Source organism: Phaseolus vulgaris, chromosome 9 (genome assembly GCF_000499845.2).
Source record: "Phaseolus vulgaris cultivar G19833 chromosome 9, P. vulgaris v2.0, whole genome shotgun sequence".
Taxonomy (NCBI): domain Eukaryota; kingdom Viridiplantae; phylum Streptophyta; class Magnoliopsida; order Fabales; family Fabaceae; genus Phaseolus; species Phaseolus vulgaris.
In genome coordinates this window covers 33001479-33019895 of record NC_023751.2, presented here as the reverse complement: position 1 = coordinate 33019895, position 18417 = coordinate 33001479, and the positions used below count along the sequence as shown (strand labels likewise).

At 32.9% G+C, this 18417-nt stretch overlaps 1 protein-coding gene and 1 pseudogene across 1 annotated transcript; one reads left to right on the top strand and one right to left on the bottom strand.

Moving 5' to 3' along the window:
- The first annotated feature begins 6037 nt into the window (after positions 1-6037).
- On the top strand, positions 6038-9992 carry LOC137821405 (ferrochelatase-1, chloroplastic/mitochondrial-like; annotated as a pseudogene).
- Positions 9993-10673: 681 nt separating this feature from the next.
- Positions 10674-15754, bottom strand: LOC137822500 (vacuolar protein sorting-associated protein 2 homolog 2). The gene is made up of 11 exons (XM_068627394.1): positions 15596-15754; positions 15211-15255; positions 13321-13355; positions 13184-13234; positions 12697-12801; positions 12558-12629; positions 12093-12164; positions 11355-11435; positions 11232-11267; positions 11079-11137; positions 10674-10937 (listed from the first exon to the last, which is right to left on the bottom strand). The coding sequence occupies exons 1-11, from the start codon at positions 15627-15629 to the stop codon at positions 10874-10876; spliced, it is 654 nt and encodes a 217-aa protein (XP_068483495.1). The 5' UTR covers positions 15630-15754; the 3' UTR covers positions 10674-10873.
- Positions 15755-18417: the final 2663 nt, after the last annotated feature.

Genomic DNA, 18417 nt, shown 5'->3' with positions numbered 1-18417 from the left:
AAAAGTTAAGATTTCATTTATTTAGTTACATGGTAAGAAAAATACAAATAAGTATGTAGCTACTCATTTATTTATCAAAATTAAAAGTTCAACATATAACGATTAGGAAGTATGTTAACAGTTTGACATTCCTAAAATGAGAGTGAAATAATATTTTCATGAGTTTTATCACCTACTTATTACATCCAATGAAGAAACATGAGTCAATGTGAGTAATAATGGATGAATTAAAGAAGACTACACATATTCTACCTATGGAAAAGAATTATATGCTTGAGATTGTGCATATAATTGTGTGAGCTAAGAGATCTCAATTTGACAAAAGTGGTGAAAAGATAGCATTGGGTACGGTAACGATTGTTAAGGAAGTTTTTGCTTGGGTGAGTTATGCTTATCTTTTCATAAAGGTGAGGACGAATCATTTAGCTTGTGGTATTGGGTGGACTGAGATGATGGTAGATTCTACTCTTAATTCTAAGCAGATGTCTCTAGTAATTGGTGTTACACGTTTTTCTGAATATAAGAATATTATCGTTCGAGATGAAGAAATAAATGAGCTAGTGATGTTGACACCCACATCATGAGCATTAGAAAGTAAAATAGGCTCTTCCAATAAATATGAGAAGAATCCATTTTGATTTAGTTATACATATTTCAAGGTTCTATGAATTCCATTTCTTTGGTATTTGATTTTTGTAACGACACTTTTTTTATAAAAAGTAGAAACAGTGTGCCCACTATCACTTTCTTCTTCATTCTTCCAAACCACTTTCTCTCTCTCTCTCCAATTCTCTTCTCTCCCTCTCTCTTAATTTCTCTCCCAATCTTCATCTATTTTAGAATCTGATCATACCACGCTGTAGCAGAGGAATTAAGGAACATTTCTACCCGATCAGATTTTCAAACAGAGTAAGTTCATTTTTACTCTAAATATCCTGTGTTCTCTGTTTTTCCTTAGGATTTAGTCATCAATTTTGGTGGGGTCAGTTGAGAAGTTTAATCCTCTCAACTTATTCTATTATATACTGAAATTTTGTTCTGTTTGGATAATTTGCATTAGGCCCGTAAATCTTGAAGCTTATCCAAACGGTGGGGAATAAAATTCTAAAAGTTGCTTGGAAAGCAAGCAATTGAGGTAAGGGAAGTTAAATTTAATTTTTAATAGCACCCTAGGATAGAAGATCTGAATGCGGAAGGGACGTGGTCCCAATATTGAATTTCTCTTACATGGGTGTTATTTGTTTATATATTGTGTGTTTGTTTATATATTATTTAAATTTGTGGAAATATTGGGTTTTGATGATTTAGTATTAAAGTGTATTTTTTTTATGTCAAATAAACTTTTGAATATTGTGGATAACTTTTGAAATAATATTGTATGTCGAAATGGTATGAAATTGAATTCATACATTTGGGATAATGTATGGACTGATGTTTGTTGTGTATTAAGTATTGATGCCTATGTGGTAACAGAGATCTCCGAGCTTCACTGATGATCTAAGTCACATAGACTAAGATATCAGGTGGTGAGAAGCTGATGGGGGAGTTCATGCACACCGTGACATATGAGATGCATGACTTGGGTTGTATTGAACTTACCCTGATCCTTTCTGTTGGATTCGCTGGTAATCTTTGGATCAGGTGTTAGTCTCTGGTAGGACTTACTTAATACGGGTCTTCCGGAAGACGTTGTTTGTTGAATATTCTGGATGTGTAGATCCATGTGAGATCTATGTGATTGTTTTAATGTTGGGATTTGAAGAAGATTGTGTAATTTGTGAAATTGATCATGTAACTTGGTTTTCTCTTTGGATTTAAGTGTGTATATTATAAAATTCTATTTTCAGTAGCTTACCCTTGCTTTTCTTGCTGTGTTTGAACTGCGATGACTGTACTATGTACACGAGCAGATGACCATATAGGTGCAGGAGAGCCTTAGAGGTTACAGAGTTTTATTTTGAGCTGTGGATATGTAAATATTTGTATTTCTATAAATCCTAATCATGTATTAGGAATGTTTTGAAAAACTCCAAGTTTGTATAGAAACTGGTAGAACTTTTATTGTAATAGTTATATGTAAATTATGGGGTGTTACAATTTTGCCTATATTGGTATAAGCTTGGATCGAATAACATGAGCATTATTTGAGATATGCTTGCGAATAGGCTGGTATGAGAAGTCTTTGTTCCTGTTGGAAAACAACAAAGTCGTGGATTATTGAGTTTGGTCACATCAACATCTCTTAGGCAATTTGAATATAACCTTTCAACATAAATATTGTGAAATACTATGAGATCATGGGGTTGACCCAGATCGTCTATTTGAGATGGAAGATAAAGACATCGAAGCATTCATTGGTATGCAATAGGAGAAAGTTAGTCAAACAAAACTTAGTGTATTTTTTTATCACTTCAGTTATCAACAACTATGAGTCAAATTTTGAGAACTGTGATGATTGAAGACATCTTTGAGCAAGAAAAAATCTTATGCAGATAAAGGAAAAATACTTTTAGGTTTCTCTATGGACAAACATGATTTTGTGAAAGTTACACCATTCACTGCTCCCGTGTGTGTAATTACACGATCATCACAGATTAAAGAAAACAACCACAAAACAAAGGAAATGGTAAACTAGCTATTTTTAAAACTTCTAATATAAATATAACTTGAAATATCAACATAAAGTCATCAATTCTCATACAATTTCACAAACTCTCAAGTGTCTATCAAATTCATAAATCATCTTTCACATGCCAGACTTCTACCAACTCAAAATACATAGACACTTGACTCTACTTCGTGAAGACTCGTGTATTGAAATTAGCATTCATAGACCTGCACTTGCCATACTACTCACTGTGAATCCACACAGTCATGCACATAATCAATCTCAATATCTCATCATCTCAGGGTAAATCCATTAGATCTGCTCTGATAAGTTCTTTCAAACCTCAGATTCAGCCAAATGAACCTCCTTCGACTCTCACGAACTGAATAACTTCATCTATGTGATTCCATTATATCAGTAGAGTCAGGATCATCTCATTCACAGGACACTCACAAATCAATACACCCTAAAAACAATTTCAATACGATATTTCCTTTCCTGAAAAATACTATGTCTTGATCACACTTTCCACTCATTACATACATCATTTAACCCATCAATGCACCATTAAATCACATAATAGTTTAAACTTTATAAACAATCCAAATATATCTCAAAATTCACTTAAACGCATAACTAAGTTCCAAATATACGCTCTTTAAATCAATCATCATCTAAAATCAAACAACCACTTCTCATCAAACATCTCATTTAAGTAATTAAACAAAATATTCAAAAACAGTTCAACTCATTTATATTATCATTCAAACACTTTCAATTCTCAATCACAAAAACTTTCAACTCTCAATCACAAAAACTTTCAACTCTCAATCACAAACACTTTCTTATGGGAAAAACGTACGCAGAAGCAACACACACAATCACGAATCTGTTGATAAAGAGTGATCAAGTGCTTTGAAGAATCCAAATCCTTCGTGTTTGATGCAAGACTGTGTTGTTGTTGTGTTTTGGGAGGGATGTAGGTAGTTTTATTTGTAATCCATTCCTTTGTTGAATATAAAGCTAATGTGTTTTAAATCCTTTTTTGAAATAAAGTGTTTTTCAAACTAAGTGAAAAACAACCTGTTGTTTTGTCGAATCAACCGGTTGTTTTACTCTTAGGAGTTTTTGAAAAGATTGAAAACTGTTTGAGTTTGGTTAACCTGTCAAACCAAACAATTGGTTGTTTCGTGGTTTCAACCGATTGTTTCTTTGAAAATCCTAACAAAATTCTGTTTTGGTGGTTGGATGTGCTTTAAATGATTTCCAACTGAATACGCCCATTCATTAAATGCTTTGACCAATCTTTGGAAAATATAAATAGTTTGTTTATGTTTTCAAATACGAAAGAGAAACAAATTTGATTTTTTCAGTTGTGAAAGAGTTGATTCAAGATTTGAACATTCACATCAAAGCTTTGAGTTTTCTAAGAGAGTGAAATATTATTGCATTTGTATTGATTTCAGATTGTTTTGTAAACAAGTGTAATCTCTTCTCAACCTTCTGTATTTCTGGTGTTGTGTTGCCAAGGAGTGTTGTGTGCTCTTGAGGTGGTCAAGATCAATACTCTTGGTGTGTGATTTGCCAAAGTGAGTGTGTTTCTTGAAGGGTTCAAGGTCACTGCTTTGATGGATTGTGTGTTGTAATCTGGTTTGATTACTTAGTGGATTACTCAGTGGTTTTCTGGGGACTGGATGTAGCTCTTGGTTTAAGAGTGAACTAGTATAAACTGTTGGTGTATCTTTCTCTTACCCTTAAACTCATTTACATTTTGTTTCTCTACTGCTTTGCTGTTTTATTGATCTTGTTCTTGGCTAACCTGATTTCTGTTCTGGATTCATACAAAGAATTTTGTTAAACTTTAAAAAAAATTCAAAAACTTCTCTTAAACAATTCACCCCCCTCTAGTTTAAGGCCATATATTCTAACAGAATCAACTGCAGAAAATAAACAATACATGATTTAACGTGGTTCGGTTGCCAATCTGCAACCTACGTTCACGGGTAACTAATTAGGTTTTCATTCTGTTGGTTACAATTTTATTACAAGCACAAAGATCTCTTAAATAAAGATTATAGAGGGGACACAATAATTAAGCCTATTCACTAAAACATGGTGTCTAGTCTGCCCAACCCAATTGGTCCTGACTTCACACTCAACACTTTTAACAACTTATTCACCTTAAAATCAATATAAAATATTCAAAATCAACCATTTCAGCCATTATATTACTTTACTCTTCAAAAGAGATAATCCTGCAAACAAAAATTGGAATTGGTGACCATGTCACCCCCACATCCAGAATTGAAAAGAATAAGACTAGCTTTCCTTACCTGAACTTGAGCAGATGTTCCCTAAGAGCTCCAAATTGCCAAAAGCTTAAGGGTAGCCTAACCTGCACCACAGAGTCATAATAAAAAATCTAACTATACTACTAGGATTCTGAAGATAAAAGCATCACATGCAAGCTTAAACTGAAGACAAATCTAACCAGATTAAAACTAATTCAAGGGAAAATGAGTCAAGAATGAACTTACTCTATCTGAGATTTTAATCAAGCAATCTTGTAGAGTTCACTATCAGGAGTCCAATGACAGACTGCGATCGTCAAACTGATAAGCAAGGAGATTAGAATCTTAGAGAGAAAGGAGAAGAAGAAGGGAAAAAGGAACAAAAATGAGTTCTTTGTATCAAAGATTCTGATCCGGGCAGTCTTGTAGTCTTCACTGCCAGGAGTCTAATGACGTACTCTGATGGTCAAACTGATGAGCGAGGTGTGATCAGAATCTTAAAAAGAAGGCAGAGAAAAAGAAAATAAAATTTTTAGAGAGATAATGGTTCTTTTAAAATGAAACCTGACTGAATTTCTATTTATATATTTTTTTAAATTTAATAATAAAATATTCAAATGTCATTTTAATTATACTACTTCTACCCTAAAACTATTTTTCTCATTCTTTACAAGATTAAACTCAAATTCACACTTAATTTATAACTAATACTTTTTTTTGCATAAGATAAATTCCATTTTATTAAAAATACAAAGAAAATGAACATATATTTTTAAAATATAAAAAAGTAAATATCTTTTAAAAACTAGCAAAAATTAATGATTATTTTAATAAAATTTTAAGAAAAGCTAGTAATTATTTTAAAATTTTAAAATGTCCAACTGTAATTTAACAAAACCTAAAAGAAGATAAGTGTAACTTTTCATAAATTATGGCTAATAATAATTAAAAAAATATGTTCAAATGCTTGGTAGTAGAAAACTTGAGTTTTACACAAGAAATAATAGATTTGTTTCTCAGGTGGATTTATAAAAAAAATTATAGTCTAATATTAATTCAAAACAAAAGCATATTTAATTTTAAAAAATCACACAAGCCCCCTTAAACAATAATAATAATAATAATAGTAATAATTTTGTCCTGCACATGTGCCTAACTCCATTGCAGATACTCTGTTCCGTTCTGTATTCTCTTCTGCTCTTCAATTCAGCATCTCAGTTTCAACCAATAACAAGAAACAAACAAGCCTCAGAAGAGAAGAGAACAGAAGAGATGCAGTTTCCTTACGCGATGGTGTGTTCTTCGAACCAGAACAGGAGCATGGAGGCTCATTCCCTGCTCAAGAGGGAGGGTTTCGACGTGTCTTCTTACGGCACTGGTGCCCACGTGAAGCTCCCGGGTCCCTCCCTCAGGGAACCCAATGTCTACGAATTCGGAACCCCTTACAAGTATATGTACGATGACCTCCGCAGAAAAGACACTGATCTGTATCCTCTTCTCTCTTTTTCTTCGTTTTTCTTTCTACCCTTTCTCTCTCTTTACCCCAAAATCAAATCCCCAGCTCGTGGGGTTGCTTCAACTAAAAAAAGATTCCACCTTTTCAGCTTCAACATTTCACTCTCACGAGTTTTGTTCATTTCAATTTTGTTCATAAACTTGGATTTTGTGCTCTTTTGTGTGAGTTTTATTTAAATGGGTGTATAGGGTTTTTTCTAGTGAACTTACGATGAGTGTATTGACTTTTATAATTATTATCATTGAAGTTCTACTTGTACGATTTTTTATTGGTTGGCAATATAGAGTTTTTTTTATGCTAACAGACATAGAAATTAAACTGGTGTTTATTTGGGGCAATTGAAGCAAAACAAAAGAAAATCAGTTCCTTTAAATATTTTTTTTTTTGAATTAGTTGTTTTGTATTTGCTGCACTAGGTGGGGATAGTTTTGATGGAGTGAGTAACTTATCTTCACCGTGATACCAAGTGGAGGGAATTTTTTGTAGGGGTTGAAGGAGCAAATGGGCTAGTATTGTTAAGTTCTTATTTGATTGTGTGTTGTTTGGGTTTATAGAGTAAGATATTGAGTTAAGGCGGTCAAATGGTGGTGGTTTGGATAGTTTGCATGGGGTCATAGGTATACGTTTCATTGTTGTCATTGTATGCACAAGAAAAGACTAAGATACTGAGTTGATGATCGCATTAATTTATGTTATGTATGCCTATCTGTTTTTATACTTACACGCATGTTGGGTAATGAGTTTACTCTGCACTCGCATTAAGTTCTTCCAAATGTCTCCCATTTAAGTTCTGGTTTTGAGCATTAGCCAGCTTGCTAAACCACTTGTGTTGTAAGACTCTGCTACTTTATTTATTTCAATTGTCAGAATGTTTTCTTGAGGTCGAAATTACTCTCTACAATCGTGAAGAACATACATCATAATGCTGGCAGTTCCATCTATTATAATGCCTCATCCACTAGGTTGGGATTTTTCTCTAGTAGATGGTTTTTGATGTTATTATTATTATTGCCTTTGAACTTTACTGTTGTTTTGTCTTTGATATGGCCAAGCTAAGTTAATTTAATTTGCAATTTTCTATGTAATGCTGAATTTATCACTTGTAAAGTTTGCTATCTAAATGCTTGGTCACTCTTAATTTTCAGGTTATGTTCTGATATCCGAAATTCTGGCCTGTGTTGATTGCCATTCAAATTGTAACAGGTCTACATCTCAAGTGTCTTTGTTTCTGTGTTCTGACTCCACCAATAGAAGAAATGGCCTGCTTGGTGGACCACTTTGTGTGAACCCTTCTGGCAGGAGAAACCTAGTTGGTCCAGCTTCTTATTCTGTGGAGACAAGTGCTTATGATGTGGCTGCCTTAGAACCTCCTACGCATGTTGCTGAAGAAAAAGTTGGTGTGCTACTTCTCAATCTTGGAGGACCAGAGACATTGAATGACGTTCAACCTTTTCTGTTTAATCTTTTTGCAGATCCTGTATGTTAAGTTTGTTTGTGTTTTTTCTACGGTTGGTTATTTTATTCTGTTCCTGTAAATTCCATAGTGGCCTTAGTACATTCATATAATTTGAATGCTATGTGCTTCTTGTATTGCAACAGGACATCATTCGTCTTCCAAGATTGTTTAGGTTTCTCCAGCGACCACTGGCAAAATTGATTTCTGTACTTCGGGCTCCTAAATCTAAGGAAGGGTATGCTGCTATTGGTGGTGGCTCTCCTTTACGCAAAATTACAGATGACCAGGTAGAGTTCAATTTTTTTGGTTTTACCATTATATGCCGCACTGTTTTTCTGCAACAAGAATTCTTTGTTGGCCCTTTTCCTGTTACAATCAATAAAAGTTATCTGCATGGGTAATTTTTCTGGAACTAATGAAGCTTAATTCATTGTGCTTGTGCAGGCACTTGCAATAAAAAAGGCTTTGGAAACGAAGGGCCTCTCTTCAAATGTTTACGTGGGGATGCGGTACTGGTATCCATTCACCGAGGAAGCAATTCAGCAAGTCAGTTTTTCTCCTGCTTTTTTGCCTTTCTTCATTATTCTCCCACACATCCATTTTCTCTTTTCATAACTAAATAACATACTGGACAATTAATTATGAATTATATTATTCTGGGCTCAAGTGGCTCACCTTTTACTTGAGTCTAAAATCAAAGCTTGTCTTGCATGACAGATTAAGAGGGACAGAATAACAAGGCTTGTGGTACTACCTCTTTATCCGCAATTTTCTATATCCACAACTGGATCAAGCATCCGCATTCTTGAGCAAGCATTCAGGTATTGCTTATTCACACTTCATGATGAATGCCCTTAGTGATTCTAGGATTATTCTTTTATCAACTGATATCATTTAATTCAGGGAGGATGCCTATTTGTCTACTCTTCCTGTTTCCATTATAAACTCTTGGTATCAACGAGAAGCTTACATTAAGTCAATGGCTGACTTAATTGAGAAAGAGCTCCAAAGCTTTTCTGAACCAAAAGAGGTAGATTATTATTGTGTTGAATGCTTTCAACTTGCCTCTTACATAAATTGAAGGCTGCGTGATGTATTTTACTGCAGTCTGAACCATAGTTTTTTTCTGTGTAGGCAATGATATTTTTCAGTGCCCACGGTGTACCTGTCAGTTACGTTGAGGATGCTGGGGATCCGTACCAGAGATCAAATGGAGGATTGCATTTTCTTGATCATGCAAGAGTTGAAAGCTAGAGGAGTTAGTAATGAGCACACTCTTGCTTATCAGGTTCCTTTTGATTATGAACCCTTTGAACTTAACTTTTCTGGCATCTTGAGTTAAATGGAGATTTCATATTTTAATGCTGGCTTGTATTCTTGTTGGATGAATTTTCAGAGTCGTGTGGGTCCTGTACAGTGGCTGAAACCATATACGGATGAAGTTCTTGTTGAGCTTGGCAAAAAAGGTGTAAGGAGTCTTTTGGCTGTTCCCGTGAGGTACACTATTATTATGAGTAGTGTCTAAAGTTATGAATATACGAAGAGAGTAAAAGTAATCATGTGTTATTTTATCCCAGCTTTGTGAGTGAGCATATTGAAACTCTTGAAGAAATTGACATGGAGTACAAGGATTTGGCTCTTGAATCTGGCATCAAGAATTGGGCACAACCCCTTCCTTCATCACTGATTTGGCTGATGCAGTAATAGAAGCTCTCCCGTCGGCAAAAGCAATGTATCCACGTATCAGCACTTCTGAAGATGTTGACCATGACCATGACCCTCTCAAATATTTCATCAAGTTCTTCTTTGGTTCATTCTTGGCATTCATCTTCTTCTTCTCACCCAAAATGATCATGGCATTCAAGAATCATGTTATTTAGAAGGAATAGAATCTGCTTCCTGAATTCCATCCGCAAGCATATACAGATGAATAGCAAAAATAGTTTGATTGAGAATAAGTACAAAATATATAAAATATTCACTTAAATATAAATTGTATTCATTGTTGATGAAATACATAATTTCAGCAAGTCCAGAATACAAGAATTATCAATTAAAAAGATACATAAATAATATATAAACATTAATGTCATTACAATTTTTTAGTCTATATATCTCAAATAATCGTGTATAATTATTATCCTTCATTAACAATAGTTACATCTCATAAATATACTAATGGTTGTAAAATATGTGTTGTTACACTGATAGAAAAAGAATTAATAAAATTTATTCAGTCAAATTTGTTAAGACAATTATGGATTGTTTGTTAGTTGTTGTTCTCATCAATAAATATTATTCATATGATATTTTATTAACTGATTTAAAATTAAAACAAAATCAAATTGGGATCATGTTTAAAACAATAAAATAAAATTTAAAATTATTGTAATAAATAAATAAAATAAAGTTATTAAACCCAAAATGATTAATAGTGACGTTTTTTTTTCAGATAAACACGTTTTAAAAAAGTTATCCAAATAAATTTCTCTTCATTTTAACTTTGAAACCATATTTGTTTACCATTATAAAAAAGTCAACATAATCAATAATGTAGTATTTTTAAACAAGAATTAGTATAGAAAAAAATGAAATCACCGATTATGTAGTAATTTTTGAGCATGAATTGTAAGGAAAAACATGAGTGTGTCAACTTTTACTATATATATATTTCACTTCATTCTTGGATGGAAATCACTTGCATTGAATTTTGCGCTGTCTCTTTTTTTCACATAATCAGTCTCTTTCTTTCATATAAAAAATAAGCCAGAAAAAAATATTTATAAAACACCCACATACACATTTACAAATTCCCAAATTTTAATAAAGTTTTGGAACAGTCTAAAATATCCAGTATATTTTTACCAGTTCTTCATGTCCAAACACAAGCGCATGAATTTTTTAAATTATATTAGGTGCAATAGTATAATCTCTGCATTGCTATAGTGTATACAACGATTTGTACATTAAGAAACACATAGGTGAGCAACTGTAGCAGATATTTATATTCTTCGAAGAGAAGCCAATCTCTTTTCAAGTTCTTCAACATCTTTGGATTCTTCTGATCTGCATCCAGAAAGAAATTTTTCTCTTAAAGTACCAGTCAACTCAACAAAAGAAAGTGTTTTAAAAGTTTTAACTGAAAGATCGAACAAGTTGAAGGATAATCTAACACAAAACAGTGCAGTATAAAAGGTTAAAATGTACCTTGGAGCAACATTTTCAGTATTCCTTGAAGCAATTCGCCCTTTTGGAGCAGAAGATAACTAGCATCATAAGAGACCAACATCAGGCTCAACATTCAGAAAACTAAAGTAATGAAAAAATTAGTGCAAAGACAATGCTGTGTCCAAAACCAACCTGGGATGCAATATCCACTCCAATCTCATCAAGAACCTGTCATGAATAAAATGAAAATGTTAGAAAAAGGGAATACTTGTAATAGCAGGCTGTATAATTAAGAAGTTGGTTATTTATATTCACCTGGTTAGTGAGCTCTTCCGTTTCTTCCTCAGCTTCATCTTTGTCTAAAGTTTCATCAATAGATTCTGACATCATCTCAATCTGCAAATATTATAGATTATGTTATAAACTTATGAAGCAAAGGAAAATATCGTCAAATGCCATCAGGCAGGCATCACAACTGTTTGCCAAGGATGCCTTTTGTTTTGAAAATTTATGTTTTGTTTTTAATAAAAAAAAAGTGCACTCTAAAATAATCCTTTCCAGCTCCATAGTCCTCAGCTTCATTGTTTTCGTTCCTATTTGGTTACATGTTTTTCTTCATTCAACTGTTATTTTATTGTTGTTCCTTCAATCAATCTTCTAGTTAAATATATTGATATTAGATATTGATAATGAAATTGACATATTCTCTATTAACCACCGTGCCCTTGGATGGACCAAGCCAGAGTGACACCATTGAAAAAACACTGAACAGAGAATTTAAATAACAGTAATTTATGCTGAAGTGAAAAACAAATAACTTATTCAATTTTTAGTGTGCAAAACCCTCTTTCATGAACTGAGAGTTGCTATTGTAATGCCAACCAATAGACACCAATGTTGATCCTTCTAACAACGTAACAATAATGACAAGTTGTTCAGGCAACTGGGTTAAATGCTACCTAATGAAGACTAAACTGGATCATAGTTTAAAATAAAAAGCTACCACTAATGCATGAGAACACATAAGAAATCTTGGTTAGAAGGGTAAATTACCGTCATGTCCAATTGTGCTGATTGCTTTTGGAATTCTCTGATCACTTTCACCTGTTTTGCCGGTGCCATTTGCTGAGAAGAAAAGATAACGCATCGATTTTAGTCATGTCTGGAAAAAATCCATCAATTTCACAAAAGAATCTCACATATATGAACTTTTGATTCAGTGACAACGTAAAATTGCTGAGAGAAGCCACTGTAGGTTACAGTCAACACAGCCAACGGGAGCTAGGTAACTTTTAACACAGGGTCTTATTATGCTCAGTTCGCTTCCTTGGCAATGGCATGTCAAGTTCAAGACATTTTGGCCTTTAAATATTCAAGTCTATATTAAGATTGTTTTACTGCCAAGGAAAGGGAGCTTGAATAACAAACTGACTGCATTGCACATTTAGTACCAATGAATAAAAGAATTGCATTCCATAATTTGAGTGATATGATGTAGAATCAGTTTGGGTAATATACCTTATTCATTGCCACCATTGCTTTAGTTGCACCCTTCATTCCTGTGGAGATTGAAGTGCTTGCATATAATGCCTGCAAAAGAAATTTGGAAATTGTGAAAAATTAAAAATCCTGTTATCGTTAAAATTAAATCACATACCTGCGTGTGAGTTGCTACACCCCTGATCTGAGCACGACTTCCCTGCAAATTGGTTATCTGTTGACGTAACCTAACCAGTTGACGAGCTAAGATTTTGGTGGCAGCCTGTAACCCAACACTTCTTTATTCAGTATTGCTATGTTGCTAATATCATGAATATCAAATCAAACATGTTTATACACACAAAACACACACACATAACAGTATCATAGAAATAGGTAAATGATGTTACTTATGAAGCTCAAATTAACGTATAAATTAGGCTGTTGAATGACATAAACTAATATACTATCATTCCCCGCAGACAAATGGTGGAGAATACACCAGTGAACTGGAAATCCAAAGTGAGATGAGATGAAACCACAGATATACAACAGATTAAAAGATTATTATCAATATGATCTGTGGAGCACATAGACACAAAACAAGCATGGTTTTATGGCACATAAGCAATTGTGGAGGAGATGCATTTAGATGAGAAACGTACTTCATTTCCTGTTTTTGCTTCTCTCTTAATTTCTGCAACCAATTTTTTTTCCTGCAATTAACAAGGTGGTGAAGCACTAAAAGGAAATATGAAACAGAAAGAAAATCACTAAGAATGTCACTGTTATCATTATGTACCTCCATCTGAAGTGATGTTATCTCTCTTTCAATTCCTACAAGGGCAAATAAAAGAAAAAGGAAACAAACATAAGTGTTGCCTTATGGAAATATGAACTAAATTTGAAACCAACCAATACCTTTAAATGTACATCCCAAAGATAAAAATAACAAGAAAATGAAGAGAAGAAAACAGAGAAGAACAATACACATGAGTGCCACTACATTAAAATTAGAAAACAATATCGAATGTCAAGCCTTACTAATTACTACTAATATTTTTAAAAGTACAGCCACATATGATATAGACCATTAGTGACACCCAACCTATGTTGATGCCAATGTTTGGAAAGAAATCCTTTAAGAAGAAATACATATGTAATTTGAGTATTATTTTGGTGTCCATCTTTTCTGTTGATCCTAGCCATCAAGCATTTCATTTGCTTCTAGTTTTTTTTTTTTTTTTAATTTGAATGGAATTTTAAACATATATTATGGAATTAGCCATTAATAATGTTTGAGAAATCACATCAACTAGAGATATGACCAAGTTATGGTATATAAGTGGGTGTTAATCTCACCTTACAAATCACTTTTGTGAGATTAAGTGAAGCTTAAAGTCCATTTTCTAAAATGCCATCAGAACTTATTCTAGTTAGGTATGTTGAGTCTATTGTGCCATCCATTATCGGCCCTTTCTAATCCCACACTCAAGATTCTAGTCTTCCGCATGAGGGAGTACGTTGGAAATCTCAAAACGACCAAAGATATAACCAAATTATAGTTTATGAGTAGGTGTAAACCTTACCTTACAAGTTAGTTTTGTGAGGTTGAGTTAAGCTTAAAGTATACTTCCTAAGAAATAATAACAAGTATCATACCCATCAAGCACAAACCTCCTTCCAAAAATATTAAACTATACATGCAGGAAATTATAAAAATCATAGCACAGGCAAACAATATAAGGAAACAAAAATGATTGGTCAAAATTCAAGGCAAGGGTTTTAAAGGAAAACCATTAGGGAGATATAGATTACAAGAAACCATTAAGGTAAAGAGTGAGCTACTTAGGAGCAAGGAGTAAGGACAAAATTAAAGTTGAGAAACAGAAATATTGTTGAAAGTTGAGGTAGCCTGGACTTATGTATATCAGCCTGAATATTTTCTACTAAAAATTAACACGGGCTAATCAAATGGAACTACCAATTGGTCTATTGGTAGGCACGGGAACCAACTGAAAACAAATATAATGTTAGGATTTAAGATTATGACCTTCACAATAAATCAGTAGTATTTCTGTTTGATTTATATAAACAATTATGGTGGTTGAGAAGCAAAAGGTAGACAACAATTAGCAACTTTTCCTTTTCACAAATATTAAAGAAAATAATATTTGAAAAGATCAACCAAAATAGTTTGCACGGGAAATTTTAGTTGTACACTTGCATAAAATTGTTTGCTACATTCTCCTATAACTAAATGATTTAACTACTTCTAGCCATCCCAACTATTTTATCACATGAAGTATGTTTGCCTCGCACGATATACATTATATTCAAAAAGGAAATTCACTAGCATTAACACAAAAAGTATTCTTGTAATTCATTAATTGCCAGTGTACATGATCTGGGTCTCGCAGCTGAATTCATAAATTGATTTTATTTTTGTAATTACGCGAATCCTATGTGGTTCCAAGTTTATTCTATTCGAGGAAATCAAGAGTGAGGGAGAGATTACACACAGAAGTAAGGCACAGATTGGATGAAAGTACCATTGTACTCAAGGCAAGCAAGTTAATTATTTACTATTTGGAAAAAATACACATCTCAACGAAGCAATCCCCATTACAAGAGTTATACAAGCAGATAGTGAATGTACAACTTCTGAATCAGCAACCATTCAAGTAATTACCTCTGGTCGCAACAGCCATTTCCCTCTTACTTGACCGCAGAGCTTCTGTCATAAAAAACAAAACAGACGCAAATGAGTGCCACTACCCACACAATAAGAAATTCAACTCTGCAACTTCCTTTACAACTTTCATCAAATTCAAACAATACCACAAAATATGGACCAAAAAAAATGACACCAATTCTACAAAATTAGCAGCACAAAACCCATAACGTTTTAAAAATTCTAAAGACCCGGGTGTATCTTCCCAAAAAAAACTAGATCCAATTCTGAGAGGAAAGGAAAGTTCGAATTCTGAACGCAAATCCAAAGCTTTACGGTAAAAGGGAAATAAAACAATGTGGAAAATTTTGAAAGATAAAAAGAGAAAGAAAAAGGGGTGCACCTTTGGGAGAGGTTTTCTTCTTGAATATGTTCATGTTGGCGTTGATCTTGGAGATGAGAAACCCTAATTGAAGAGGGAGCAGAGTAGAAGGAGACACAGTGCAGAGTGTGAAGTGATTGTAGCAAACAGAAAGAAAGTGAAGAGAAGAAAGGAAAAAAGATGCTTCGAGGAGCGTGCCACGTGTCCACATATCTAACGGTTCTCCTCTAACTAGCCGTTACACCTTTGGTTGAGTCAAGTGCAAATCGCGTTTCGAGTTTTTTATTACATTTTTTAGTCCGTTACGAATGCTTTGATGTTATTGAACTATATGATACTTCCTCAATTTAATTATTATTTTTCAGATGCTTAATTTAATTATTATTTATGAGAGTGCTCAATTTAATTATTAGTGTAACGATAATATAATTTTTTTATATTGTATAACAATCGTAGTTTACTATATGTAATGTTGTTAATTTTATAATTACTATTTTAAAAATTATTGGCATGATGATTTTAAATTAATTGTTGATATAAATCATTTATACTGACGAATAATGAAAAACAGAATTAGTTTTCTATAAAAAAGATTATACATTTAATACATAATCACTATTTATAAACAAGTGTGTATATATATTTGTGTCCGATATTTTTTTTATTAATTTTATCATTTATTAATATAGAATTAGTGTTCTTTGATAAATTTAATATAATAACAATTGATATTCACTTTTGAAGACCTAACCACATATAGTATTATATTAAAAGTAATATAATAATACTTTTATTGAATTCCTACCTTCAGAATTTCAGAATATTAGGAAGGATTGATGTTCAACTTTGTAGGATTATTAAATTTACTATTTACACTTCTCTCAAAAGTAGTTTGAAGTGAGCTTCAAGCCTTTTATACCAATGACACAATGTGCACCAAGATCTCTTTAACATTTATTGTTTTATAAAGTCTTAAGTGTCATTTCTATGTTTATCTTGGGTTGCTTCTTATTGCTTTACATGATTTTATTGAGTTCCTTCCTTTATCTATAAATATAAAGATTTTCTATTATATAAGATATTAATTATCCGGTGGTGGAGGTTAGGTGGTCAAAGTCACACTCGAATTATTACACTTGGGTTGACACACTCTTAAGTGGAAAGAGTTGCATCCTGACGATCAGTTATAACTTTTGACCTAGTGATACGTGTTTGATTCAACAATTGGTGCAAGAGTTAAGTTCAGGAGTTTGATTTCCAACAAAATAATTGTTGAGGGAAAAGTTGTTGTAGGTGACATCAATTGCTTGTGGTGAAAACCAAGTGAAACAAGTCACAATCGAATCATGAAACTTGGATTGGTACTCTCTTAAGTAGGAAGTGTTATACCCTAATTATTAATTATAAATTTTGACTTAGTGGTAAACACTTAATCCAATATTTTCTCCCTTATGATATACTTGCTTGTTTTTGTTATCTTATATTCCTATTCCTAAGCCTTTAGGTGAAACTTTATCCCACTTAGAGTGGCGGCAAGTAACGATTGATGAGACGTGTGACCTTTAAAGTAATGGTACTTAAGAGTCGGTACCTCTTCCAACTAACAAATCCATTGTAAAGGTCGATGGTTTTACACTCTTAAAATAGGACTTGATGGTAACATTTCTCACTATAAAGGTCAATTGGTTGTTAAAAGATACACACAAATATATGGTCAAAATTATACTGACGATTTCTCTCCTATTGCAAAAATGACATCTATTTAACCTCTCTTTTCCATTGTAGCTATTCACCATTGGACTCTGTCTCAACTTGACATAAAAGATGCATTTCTACATGGTGAACTTTAAGAATAAGTATACATTGAACAATATCCTTGATTTGTTGCTCAAGGGGAGTCATTCAATATGGTATATCACCTATGTAGGCCCTTATATGGAGCAATCATATTGTGCATGACTTTCATACTATCATACAGTTGTTTAGAGTGATACAAAGTAATGTTGATATTTTATGTTTTGTCACCATTCTCCCTAAGGATTAATTTCTCATTGTATGTGGATGACATTGTTGTGACAATTAGTGATAAGGATGTTATTAAAAAACTAAAACAATATCTTGCTAAAAAAATTTAGACGAAAGATCTTAGACATTAAAGACATTTCCTTGGTATAAAAGTGGCACAATTTAATGGTGGTTTAGTGATATCTCAAAGAAAATACTCGACATTATAGAAGAAACAAAAATGATGAAGGCTAGGGATGTAAACACTCCAATGGTTCCAAGTTTGTACCTAACTAAAGAGAATCTTATTCTGATCGTAGGAGATACAAAAGGTTAGTTGGGAAGCTAAATTACTTCACCGTGACTCGTCTTGACATACCAATTTTTAAACTCTTCTTGTCAAGACTATTGTAATGTAGTTGTACAAATCCTAAAATATATTAAGAAGACACATGGAAAATGACTCATTTATGAAGATAAAGGAAATACTTAAATTGTTAAGTATTTTGATACTATATGGTCAGGTTCACCAAACAATAGACGTTCCACTTTAGGGTACTAAGTTTTCTTTGGAGGTAATTTAATATCATTGAAAAGTAAAAAATAAAATGTTGTTCAAGATCAAGTATAGAAGTAGAATATAGGACAATGTCATTAGTCACTTGAAAATTCATATGACTAAAGAAAATCCTCAAAATTTAAATTTGAATAAAGTTTCCAAATGCACCTTATGTTTCACAACTAGGTAATACTATACATTGTCTCTAATCCTATTTTTCATGAGATGACCAAACATATTGAGCTAGATTATAATTTCATAAGAGAAAATATGAAGCCTG